Source organism: Adiantum capillus-veneris, chromosome 10, assembly GCF_014529385.1.
Source record: "Adiantum capillus-veneris isolate H3 chromosome 10, ASM1452938v2, whole genome shotgun sequence".
In the NCBI taxonomy this organism is placed as follows: Eukaryota; Viridiplantae; Streptophyta; class Polypodiopsida; order Polypodiales; family Pteridaceae; genus Adiantum; species Adiantum capillus-veneris.
This window is the reverse complement of record NC_140940.1, coordinates 65,058,364-65,070,842: the sequence shown is the minus strand read 5'-3', so window position 1 is coordinate 65,070,842 and position 12,479 is coordinate 65,058,364. Positions and strand designations below refer to the sequence as shown.

Below are 12,479 nucleotides of genomic sequence, written 5' to 3'. Positions count from 1 at the left end.
GATAAGTCTGTCAAGCAAAAAACTTGTAATCCTATGACCCTCAAGGCTCGGTCTGAGCTCGAGGTTGATGTATATTTATGATGTTCTTAATACTATCCACTCACAATTGTGAGTTTTGCAAAAAAAATAAAAAATTTTAACCTTTTAGCTCAAGTAAAGCATTTATCAAGATTAGCCTTCAAAACCATCTTCTTGATACTGCAACTTCCTAATTATATTATTACATTTAGAAGTCCTTCCCATCCTCACGTTCTAGCAAGGTTGAAACACACCTCTCTCATCCCCTAAAAGTAAGATGAGCGTGCGCGCATGAATTGAACACTTATGGGTAGAGGCAGCATTGAGTTCACAGCTCACGTAACCAACCCAACTTACAGTTGGTGCTGTCATGAAATGCAAACCACATATTTAGTAAAGAGCAAAGCTTGCACCAACAGCAACCCCGCCATGTTGTGACTCGTCCCCTCCCTTCCTCGTGTGACATGCCCCCGCCTCGTCGATGCTACACATCATGCCAGCGCAGTGCGTCCTGCTAGGTCATGCCCTCCCTTCTTCGTCTGTTGTCCCTTTCCTCGCTTCACTGATGCCTGGCATCCATGAAGATTCTTCCCCATTTTAGGATTTTTCACAGCTGGGTACCCCCTACTCGCTCTTCTTCAAACAAACTTAAGCATTGAATCATGGCTCTTGGTTGGATTTGCACTCCATATCCAAGAGTGTTGGTGTAGGCTCTCAAACTCTACATTCTATTAGTTAAAAGATTCTTCTAAAAGATTCCCTCATCCTCACTCATGGATTCACCCCCTCTTGTCGACTTTGAAGGCCCATATAGTCTTGCTACTCACCTTGTCGCCTCCCTCATGCAACATTGTTGCTCTCTTCACCTATTGACGTAATCTCCTTGTGAAGTCTCATGAGAAAGGCCGCTTGAGAGAGAGAGAGAGAGAGAGAGTATTAAATGGAACAATTAAAAATTTCTTGGGATTTTAGGGGAGTAGAGATGAAAGAATTACACATGTATGTCCAAAGAGAGAGAGAGAGAGAGAGAGAGAGAGAGAGAGAGAGATGTTTGTGCTCGGGGGAGGGAAAATGAGAGAGAGGGAGAGAGAGAAAAGGGAGCTTCCAACACCCGCCAGGTTGCCACGATTGTTTCAAGAAGGTTTCGCCTTCCTTTAATCGGGCTTACCACACGAGGGAGCATATGAGCATCTCCATATAGGATCTTGTATTTCCCCTTTTTTAACTATTGGGGCACACATACTGGTACATACTGGTACATACTGGTTGATTGCTTATTATATTGCTTTCGAATCTTCCCAAATACCCAGATTCGTATGCTAGCAATGAGGTACACCAAGCACCAAAAGAATTATTACGATTTGCGATTTGAGCTCGACTCGATCTACTAAGCGGTTCTTCTGCTAACCACGTCAACCAACTGCAGTGCTTGTCAGCAAGCCTTCCGCTTTTATTTTATAAAAGGCTGACCTCTGCAACCCCTTCCCCGAACCTCATCCAGCTGCTGTAGCCGCCTTCCTTCGCTCGCCTTGGGCCCTCCCTTCGCCTCGCACCGCGCAGTCTATTGCTCGTATGCGCTGCCTTCTGTCCCACCTGCCAGGGTCACTTGCCTTCCCTGTCCTTCTTGCCTCGTGTGTGACAGGTTTGACCAAAGGATCTTACAAGATTCCCATCCAACGATTTTATCAAAATCGTAGGCACATACCTGGCAGAAAAGAGCTCATACTACCGGCAGGCTTCTCATTTTATTAGGCAAAATCTTTGTAGATTCTTCCCCTCCATCTATTCAAAGCGCATCTATCGACAAAACTCCACTCGACAATTTTGGGAGTCGAACTGGCCAATCCTATTGTAAAGATTCACGCACTAACCACGCCACCACAATGGGCTGGTTGTTTGAACATAGACCCCTAGCCTAGGCCTACCTACAATTTAAAAAAACAACCTTCGTTGCTCTTCATCTCGACACGTGCAACGTGCAGTTGTCCGTTGTTGGCTCCCCCTCGCCATCGAGGGACATGCACGTGTAATTCTTGCTTGCGACACATTCTGCTGCTCGTCGTCCTCCCCCCTGCCCGTCACTTTCTCCTCGCCACATGGGACGAACCTGCCAGCCTTTTCTTTGTCCACAAAGGGAGAATCTCCAAAGATTCCCTTAATGAACCCTTTTCCAAGAATCGTAGGCACATAATTCAAAATTCGTTCATCAAGAAAGAATCTGAATCTCCTTCTCTCTCTCTCTCTCTCTCTCTCTCTCTCTCTGCAAGTCTGCAAGTGTAGAGAAAAAGCCAGCAGGAGAAACGCTGACGCAGGCGATGTCAAACCCTACTGAAACGGCAACTGCCTCCGCGGCAGCTAGGCGAGATCAATTCAAAGCACCAGGTCTCTCTTTTCCTTTCTCCTTAACCCACCAATTGCTGCTCTTCCCTATAAAGAGTTAGCTGGGATTGCACCGGTAGATATACTTGAACACAAGTAAAAATCTATGTGCACATGTTTGTTGTGTGGGGAACAACCTTTGTGAGGATGTCTGCTGCATTCTCCACCGTGGAACGGTACTCCAATGAAAGGAACTCTGATTGTCGTACAATAAGAGTGTGGAAGTAGTTTGAGGAAATCCCAACCCCCAAGTAATCTTTGAAACCAAATGCCTTCACAAGCAGCGAAACAGGCTGCTCTGTACTCTGCCTTTGTCGATTAAAACACAACCGTCGGTTGTTGCTTGTTGCACCATGAAATATGTCCTGAGCCAAATGTGAAAATACTCTTGCCATAGAGCACCAAGAATCTGACTAACATGAACCTCGCAATTTGCAACCTTTGGAGTCATTATAGAATATGCCATACTCCAAAGTTGCCAGAGATGTACCTCAAAGTATGAAGAGCACATTGTCAATGTCCCTATGGAGACTTGGTGGAAAAGGAACTTGAAACTAAAACTGAGTAGGCAATGTTTGGGCAAGAGTATGTCAACCATACAACATAGCCCACAATAGTTTGATACAAAGATCAATCAACAAGGGGTGAGGGGATCATGTAAAGTTATATTCTTTCTGGGCTCGAGAGGAGTGCTGATAGATCAACCCGTTTCCATCTCGAATCTGTCCCGCCTTTCTGTAAGAACCTTTGTCATGAGGGTGCCATTAAGGAACGTTCTCTTCACATCCATCTCAAAAATAGGCCTGCTGTAATGAGGTGGCTGCTAATGAGATCCTCGTCGAAGTCAAATCCGAGGGCAGTGTGCAAAGCCCTTAGCCACAAGTCTCGCCTTGTGTTTCTCAATGGAACCATCAGCTTATCTTGAAGGACTTTGAATGCGTGGCATGCGTCCAAGAGTCATGCTTAAGGGCTTCTTCTACCAAAGAAGGCTCAATAGGTGCAAATCATCTGTGACATGCGGGCGAAGTTCACAATTTGATTCAATGGAGGATGTAAAAGAGAAGATGGCATAGGAATGGTCCTCTGATATGCCCCCTCTAAAGGAAGAATGAAGGTCTTGTCAAACACAACATCATGATCACTATAGTGGATCTGGTATCTAGATCATAAGCTAGAATCCAGTGGAATTTTGAGAAACCTTGTCAACTTAGAATCCATCTTTATCGGCCTCTTCTTTGAAACATGTACAAAGGTCGGATTCCCAAACACTCCAATCGTGCCTTTGATGGCTTGTGCCCGAAGTAAGGCTGAGAAGGTGTCATATCCTCTAAATAAGCAGTAGGCAATTTATTTAGATACAGACTATGGTAGAGCAAGCCTTTGCCCAAAGAATATGAGGAAGGGAAGCATGCTCAAGCATCATTGGAGCCAACTCCATGATCGTCTGCGATGGAGCGTAGGGTATAGTCGATTGCCGCTGAATGCCCTATGTCTTGCACCACTATGCATGTCAGGTGCAACGGAATTGAAATGGTGACAAGATCTAGCTTCATACTTCCACAAAATTCAGATCTTTACTTCTTTCCTTGCAGGCTTGCTTGAGTGTGTGCTACTTAGCAGGAATAATGGTTGTCTTGTAGAGAGAGAATGCGTGACGGGTTTTAGGGTTAGGGTTTCTACGTCGAGGCCATCTAACCTTTGCATCCGTTGGCCAGTCACAGATTCACTCTCCCTTAGAGAGGTGGTCCATGCCAAGCTCTTGGTCAAAGCCAAAAGCCCTTGTGTCGTGAACAAATTGGTGTTGCATCTGTGATCATCTGTGTGGCACTACGACATTTGAGTGACCTTTGGATCTAGGGCTAACTTGATTGTTTTGCAGATTTCGGCTGAGGGGCCTAAAGCCTAGAAAGAAGAAGGAATTGAAAGAAACACTCATGGGACTCACAACTTATGGGACCCAGCCGAGAGGGACAAATGAAAGACACACTTAGAGAATTCGTAAAAGAAGGTGATGTGACGAGCAGTATGGATTTTCGCTTTTTGCGTTGACATGCTGATGTGGCAGCGTGTACGGTTTTTTTCGCAAATTCAGGTTGCACTGTGTACCAAATTACTTGGGTTGGCTTTTGGGCAGATTTTATGCCAAGTTTTTGGAAGCAGATGCTTTTGTTATGCTTTTAGAACTTATGGCAGTAACAAAACACAATCTATATTTGACAAGATGTTCTCTGATTGCTCGCTATTGCTGCGTCGCACCCCCCCCCCCCTCCCCCCTTTTTGTTCTCTTGCTGTGTCTTCTCCTCGTTGGGTGTCGGCGGCGGCTCTTTGGATTCGCTCGGCGAGATTCGCTCTAGCAGGAACACTCTGTTTTTTGCTCTCATTTGTAGTAGTAGACATAGATGAAAGCTCGTGCTCCGCCTCAAGAGGGACTCAGATGAAGTCCCCTTGCCGGACCCCGCCGTGCCCACCATCTGGCTTGTCTGCCGCCAGCAGAACAAGCGAGCCTTGCAGTAGAGGTGGAGCGCCTTCGGGCCACCTGTGTTATTTGCAAGATCATTGGCAGTCGACCTAGCAGATGTAACAAACTTGGGCACCCCAAGTCAAGATTCTACCGCGACACAGCAGAGATTCACTTCAAAACAGTTCACAATTCACACTTGAGTCGACACGGCCCGACGTAGTTCCGTGCCTAGAGATATTGGCCCCAAAGACTGGCACCCCTTTCCGTATTTCATTTTGTATTAATCTGTGCTCAAAGTACAAGAGAGCGGGTAGGTGCTCACTCTCAGACTCTGCATCCAGATGCTCTGAGAAGTGAGGCCTAGCCCACTTATTTATTGGTACAAGGGATGCCCAAAAGTAGAGCCCCAAAAGCAGTAGTTTAAAAGCTTCTCTAAATAAAGCAATAATCCCCAAAATCATTGCTAAAATCAGCCAGCGAATTTCAGGCAACGTAAAAGCAGGGAATTCCGTACGCCATGCCACGTCAGCATCTCCGCGAATTGCGCTGCAAAATCCGGAATTTTCGTACGGTAGGCCACGTCAGCATTTGAGCGCAAAAAGCGGGGGTTTCCGTATTGTCTGCCACGTGTCAGCGTGTGTCCCGGGGTCTACTGCCATGTCACCCATTCGTGACATACCCCCCTCTTGAAAGCATTGTAATCTCCCTCGATTACGCTTGCAAAACAGACAGAGGCCATAAACTGTCTTAGCACACTTACTGTTAGTACCGACGCACTGGGCACAACACATCCAACTCATGTACCATTGACAGTCACATCACAAGACATCACTTGACATCACATGACAAATCACATTCAAATTTATTCCAAATCTCAGACCATGATTAATCGGCAATGTATTTAGCAATCGCATCTAGATCCAGTCGGGACCTCACAGATGCCCAATTAACTAATCCATATTGCAATCATGTCTATAGAGATTTATAAGACCGAAATGCTGTAGTCATTTCGTCTATCAGTTCCTGCACTCAAACAAGTCAAGTACAAACCAATCAGTATCATATTCACTTTCGGGAATTCTAGTTCATAAAGTCATACAACAGAATACTGTCAGCCCAGCAGTATCCCTAAAACCCAAAGGGACATCAATGACTCTATATCGAAAATCGGGGCAATCTGTTGACAAAGGAGCGGAGTGACTCCTCCCTTGTGCAAACCCGCTGCACTAGATTCGCCCATGCTGAAATCGGGGTTATATGAGAGTAGACACTTCTAAATCGAATGCTTCAAGGTAAAGGTTCATAATCTGAGGAGTATCTGCTATGTCCTCCTCCTCCATCCACTTCGCATCCAATGCAGGATAGTGCTTGAATTTAACCAAGAACCGCCTAATCACTTTACCTTTAATCTTTCTATCTTTATATGCCAGTATCTGTTCTGGAACGAGTATCTCTTCGCTTTCCTTCACTTCGGGTTGCTCATCTAGCTCCCCATCATCGGGCATATCGCCTTTAAAAGGCTTCAAGAAACTCACATGAAAAGCATTGTGAATTCTCCAAGTATCGGGCAGCTTCAGTCTAAAGGAGACATCATTTATCTTTTCTTTTATCTGGAAAGGTCCATAGTATCTCATGCTAAGCTTTGGAAAAGGCCGCTCCTTTTCCTTTTTCTTTCTTAGGCGTGCCTTCTCAAAACTTAAGAGCACACAATCGTCTTCCTTTAATTTCAAATCGCGACGGTGTCGATCTGCTGCCTTTTTATGTCTTTCCTGAGATTTCGCTAAAGCCTCCCGGACCTTGGCAAAAGCAGTGTCCAAGTCCCTCATGTACTGGTCGGCTTCAAAAATCTTATCTTTCGTGCTTAGGAAGGGTGGAATCTTCGTAGCACCTTCAATAATCTCAAATGGCGCAACGTAGGATCAAAACGTACGTACAAATCCGTTCCGTACCGTACGAACATACTGTATGATCCGTACGGTAACGATCGATCCGTATAGGACACTTAAAAAAAAATAAAATTAGAAGATAAGTGTGGCTCAGGGTTTTTGATGCATTTTGGCTGCCTTCCGGGCGACCAAACCAGTTCTCATTTAAGCTTTGATATGTCTGTTCAATCATCAATGTCATCTAAACTTTGAAGTCTCTTGCAATAGTTACATAGTATGTGGTTGTCTTGTAAAACATGTCTTTAAATGTCTCTAAAAGTTGTTGCTCCCTCTTGTTTTTTATCAGAAATGTCCTAGAAAGTTTGGTAAATTGAGTGTTTTTTACAAGAGTACGTATTTTTACGTACATAAATTTTTTTCTTGTACGGAACAACGTACAGTACGTACATATACAGCACGTACAGTACAATCTGAACCACCTTGAAATGGCACCTTCCTCGTCGAAGAGTGGATTGTGTTATTGTAGGCAAATTCCACCAGGGCAAAAACTTTTCCCATTGAGTCTTTTGATCAGAGATGTAAGACTTCAATAAATCCAGTATGACTGAATTTCCAATCTCAGATTGCCCATCTGTCTGCAGATGGAAATATGACGAGAACTGCATACCGTGTGTCATTGTTCTCCCAAATAGCCTTCCAAAACAAACTCGTAAATCGGGGATCTTTGTCAGAGACCATTGTCTCAGGCATGCCATGTAATCTGAATATTTGGGCAATGAACAGTCTCGCTAAATGATCGGGCTTGACTGTTTTCTTCACTGGAGTGAAATAAGCTTGCTTGCTAAATCTGTCAATAACAGTCCAGATACCATTGTGCCCACTCTGTGTCTTCGGGAGATCAAAAATGAAATCCATAGCAATACTTTCCCAGGGGCGGGTGGGAATGGGTAAAAGCTTTATGCCTGTCAAACTTGACCTTCTGGCATACCAAGCAACTGCGTACAAAATCGTCCACATCCTTCTTGAGTATTGGCCAAAAGAAGTAATGCTCCACACCTTTTAAGGTGGTATCAATGCCGGGGTGACCCGTAAATGGTGGACAGTGGCATTCGGTTAGAACCTTTTCCCTCAACGGTAATGCACAACATCGTTTTCTTCATCAAGTAGCCATCCCGAATGGAATATCCCGCTACTACCTCCCCATTCTGTATTTGACTGAATACAACTAAAAATCTGGATCGGTGGCGTACCGATCGACCATGTCCTCGAAGCTTCTATGATGAATCGCGGAAATAGCCAAGACTAACGGCTTCCGGGGCAAAGCATCTGCCACCAAGTTCTTCTGTCCCTGCACATGGACAGTCTGGAAGTGAAACTGTGACAAGATGTTAGCCCACCGTATCTGCTTTTCCGATAGCTGCTTCTGTGACAAGAAGTAGCGTAAACTCTGATGATTAGTGAAGACCGTAAAATCAACTCCGAGTAGGTAATGTTGCCACTGAGTAAGAGCATGGATAACCTCCAAAAGCTCTTTCTCATAAATCTGTGCTGTCAATTCCTGCCTTGAAAACAATCGACTCTCATAGGCAATGACATGGCCTTCTTGCATTAAGACCGCACCCAGACTACGACCACAAGCATCACAATATACTTCGAATGACTTCTGCAAATCCGGCAAAGTCAAAACTGGTCCCGTAGTCAGTTTCTCTTTCAAAGTCTGAAAGGCAGTCACCTCTGTGGGTCCTCACGAGAAAGGGACTCCTTTCTGTGTCAAGATATGCAAAGGGGAAGCAACCTCTACAACCTTTCTAATGAACCGTTGGCAGTAAGAACATAAGCCAAAGAAGCTTCTAACTTCATGGACATTCTTCAAATCGGGCCAATCACGTATAGTTGCAATCTTGGGCGGGTCCATCTGCACTTCTGTTGCTGAGACAATGTGTCCTAAAAAGTGTATCTCTGATAAGAAAAATTCACTCTTCTTGGCATTGATCACCAACTTGTGATCTTGCAATTTCTGAAAGACCTGTAGCAGATGTTGTCTATGTTCTGCCTCATCCTTGGAGAAGACTATAATGTCATCAAAGAAAGTGCCAACAAAAGATCTGTACTCTTTGAAAATCGTGTCCATCATTTGGTTAAAAGTCGCTGCTGGAGCATTGGTAAGGCCAAAAGGCATCACCAAAAATTCATATAAACCGAAGCTCGTTCGAAAAGCTGTCTTGTAGACATTTCCCGGCGTGATTCGGATCTAATGATATCCGCTCTTCAAATTGATCGTGCTAAAACAAGAGGATCCCTGTAGTTGGTCAAGAATATCATTGATCCTCGGAATCGGAAATCTGTTCTTGATGGTGATTTTATTGAGACTCTATAATCAATGCACATTCTCCAAGATCCGTCTTTTTTTGAAACCAACAACACCGGAGTGCAGTAGGGTGAAGTACTCGGCTGGATAAGACCCTTTTCCAAGAGGTCTTTCACTTGGTTCATAATTTCTTCATTCTGGGCTGGCTCACACGGTAAGGTGGTCGATTCGGTGGTGTGCTTCCAGGTATCAAATCAATAGTATGATCCTCGGGACGAAAAGGTGGCAACTCGCCTGGCAGGCCCTCATAAAAGCAATCGGCATGAGTGTGGAGAAAATCTTGGCGTTCTTTATCAAGGTCAAAACATATTCGACCTTCAATTATCATTCAGTTCTCTCTAGAAAATTGAGTAAAGAAATTGAATTTCATCAAGTACAATCTCTTTGCCCTTCATTTGTCAAAGTTGCTTTCTCAGCCTGATAGTCGACCATGGTTTGTTCGTGTGGTACCAAGGGATTTCTCGGAGGACATCACAACCTTCCTAAGGGCATTTCGTAGAAGTCCTCGTGCCCTAAACACCCCTGACATTGCAAACGAAGTTTGCCAATGATCGCAATATCCCGTCCGGGTGCCGCTAGAACTGCCTCTGCCTGTGGCCTCAGCCTGTTGGGCGTAATTATAAGTCGACCCGGCAATTCAAGTGAAAAGAAGTTGGCCTTGGCTCCCCCATCAGAAAAAATGAGGGCTTCCTGATCTTTCACTTTGCCCTAAGTGCGGCAAAGTTTTGTACTTTTGTTCATTTGATTCGGTTCGAGCCCCACGCAATGTGGTACCAGTTCTGCTTTCATCTGCCTTTTCTGCCACGTTCCTCTGCTGCTCCAGAACTCTCTGGCCTGTCTTCAGTCTATTCTTGTTGTGCCTTTTTAGGGCACTTTGCGGAGATGTGTCCAAATTCCCCGCAACCAAAACACTTCCCCTCTTTGAGATAGATAACCCTTTCTCTAAGAGTCAATCGGGGAGGTGTATCTTTCTTTTCTTTGTCATGGGGACTCTTTCTCTTTCTACTTTCATTGTGAGAGGTCTGTTGGGTTCTCTGAGTCAAGATCTCATCAGTGGGGTAAGTCAAATTTCCCGAATGTATCGCAAAACCCCGTTTTGCACCCATCAATTCTGGAATAGAATTCGACTTTTGTTCCAGGCAGTAGTCGCGGATCTCTGTTGAGAGTCCGTAGCAAAACCGCTCAATCTGTTCCTTAAAAGAGACCTTCATAAATGAAGAGGTTGGTAGAAAAGAGTTCCAAAATCTCTCGCAATAAGCGTCCAAAGAATCTCCCTTGGTCATCCAAAGATGATTCCAAGCGGATCGTATATCTCGTTTATACTCCCGAGTCAGCCAAGAAGAAAATTTTGAATTTCAATCATTTAATTGGAGCGTCCTTCCTCAGAAGAAGAGTGGACCACCATGTTCGAGCATCTCGGAACCCAGAAAATGATTCAAATCGACTAGCCACCTTCTTTAAATTCTTTTGTTTTCTTGCTCTTGTCTTCGAGGAAGTCATATTGGTTGGTTTTGTAGAAGTGCTTCTTTTCAAGAGTGCTTGTCCATGTCTTTCTGCGAGTACAGGTTCTGCTTTTCTGCACTTGTCTGTCTTTTCGGCTTTCCTCCCTACCTGAGAGCAGAAGCGATGGCCACATGCCATCTGGAGTAAACCTTATCAATCGGGTAATCCTTCAGGTGTTTCGCCAATCTTGGGTCCCTGGAGTACTTAATCAATCTGTTCACACATATGCCAATCTGCAGTTGACGTTTGTACTCCTTTCAAGCAAACTTGTCCGGAAAAAAATAATTTGCCCAAATCTTCATTCTTTTCTTAAGTTCCTGCGCCATATTTTTTTTGACTTTTCTTTGCCTTCCCACTGAGAGGTGTTATCTCTGTCAGATTCTTCACGAGAACCCGTGTGTAATCTGGGATTCTTTATGGCCTTATGCCCTGTAAGACAGAGCGATGAAGACAGGAGCGCGTCCAATGCGCGGTGTATGAAGGGTGGGAGTGGCTAATAAGTCCGGGGTCGAGACACGAAGATTCTTTCCCAAAAGCTGTGTGCGCTGCAAAAAAGGATCGGATCCTCCGTAGAAGAAGAATCTTTTTGTGCTCTGATACCACTTGGACACCCCAAGTCAAGATTCTACCGCGACACAACAGAGATTCACTTCAAAACAGTTCACAATTCACACTTGAGTCGACACGGCCTAGCGTAGTTCCGTGCCTAGAGATATTGGCCCCAAAGACTGGCGCCCCTTTCGGTATTTCTTTTTGTATTAATCTGTGTTCAAAGTACAAGAGAGCGGGTAGGTGCTCACTCTCAGACTTTGCGTCCAGATGCTCTGAGAAGTGAGGCCTAGCCCACTTATTTATTGGTACAAGGGATGCCCAAAAGCAGAGCCCCAGAAGTAGTAGTTTAAAAGCTTCTCTAAATAAAGCAATAATCCCCAAAAGCATTGCTAAAATCAGCCAGTGAATTTCAGCCAGCGTAAAAGCAAGGAATTCCATACGCCATGCCACGTCAGCATCTCTGTGAATTGTGCCGCAAAATCTGGAATTTCCGTACGGCAGGCCACATCAGCATTTGAGCGCAAAAAGCGGGGGTTTCCATATTGTCTGCCACGTGTCAGTGTGTGTGTCTCGGCGTCTGCTGCCACGTCACCCATTTGTGATAGCAGAGGCGAGGTGCGCGACCTCCTACAGGCCCGTCTCCTAGCAGAGGTGGGAATGATCATCGACATACACCGTCTCGGGTTAGGGTACTACCAGATCAAGTTTGAGACCATCGAGATGGCTGCCAAGGTCATTTCGATGAGCCGACTGGCCATCCGAGCAATTAGTGTTCATTTCCGACAGTGGCGTCATGGTTTTTACCCAGCTTCAGATGTTCTTGCCGAGGAAGTAGACCTGCCTATTTCGGTTTGCTTCCATGGCCCGAGGAGAGAGTACCTCCCACTTCTTCTCGGGATTGGTTCCGAGATAGGGATAGTCGTGGAGACCCCGTCCTTGGCAGCTTCAGTTGCTGCCGAGGCTGCAGGTATTCCCACAGTCCGTGTTTTGGTTCGAGACACCCACACCTCCCGAAGGTAGTCCTTCTACCTAGGGTGAGTGGTTTCTCTTCCAGAGGGTGGAGTATTCGGGACTTCCGAAGCAGTGCTTCACTTGGAGACAGATAGGCCACTTAGCGAAGGTCTATCCTCGTAGGAGATCTCGACGTGCGTCGCATGCTCAGCCCCACAGACTGACCATGCACAACATACAGGTACCCAGGAAACACAGGCTAACACCTTGTTAGAGGCGAGTGACTAGCCAATTGATGGTTGGCAACAGGTGCACGACTGCGTCGACAGGGAAGGGCTCGCCACACTGTCCCCCCGGTGGC

The 12,479-nt window shown here is 45.4% G+C and overlaps 1 protein-coding gene across 1 annotated transcript in view; it reads left to right on the top strand.

Annotated features, from left to right (window-relative positions):
• The first annotated feature begins 2,212 nt into the window (after positions 1 to 2,212).
• The window catches only part of LOC147448966 (importin subunit alpha-9), a 91,100-nt gene continuing 80,833 nt past the window's right edge, over positions 2,213 to 12,479 (top strand). The window contains exon 1 of the mRNA XM_086521356.1: positions 2,213 to 2,400. Within this exon, the coding sequence (XP_086377482.1) occupies positions 2,334 to 2,400 (67 nt within the window). The 5' untranslated portion in view covers positions 2,213 to 2,333. The remainder of the gene's footprint in view (positions 2,401 to 12,479) is intronic.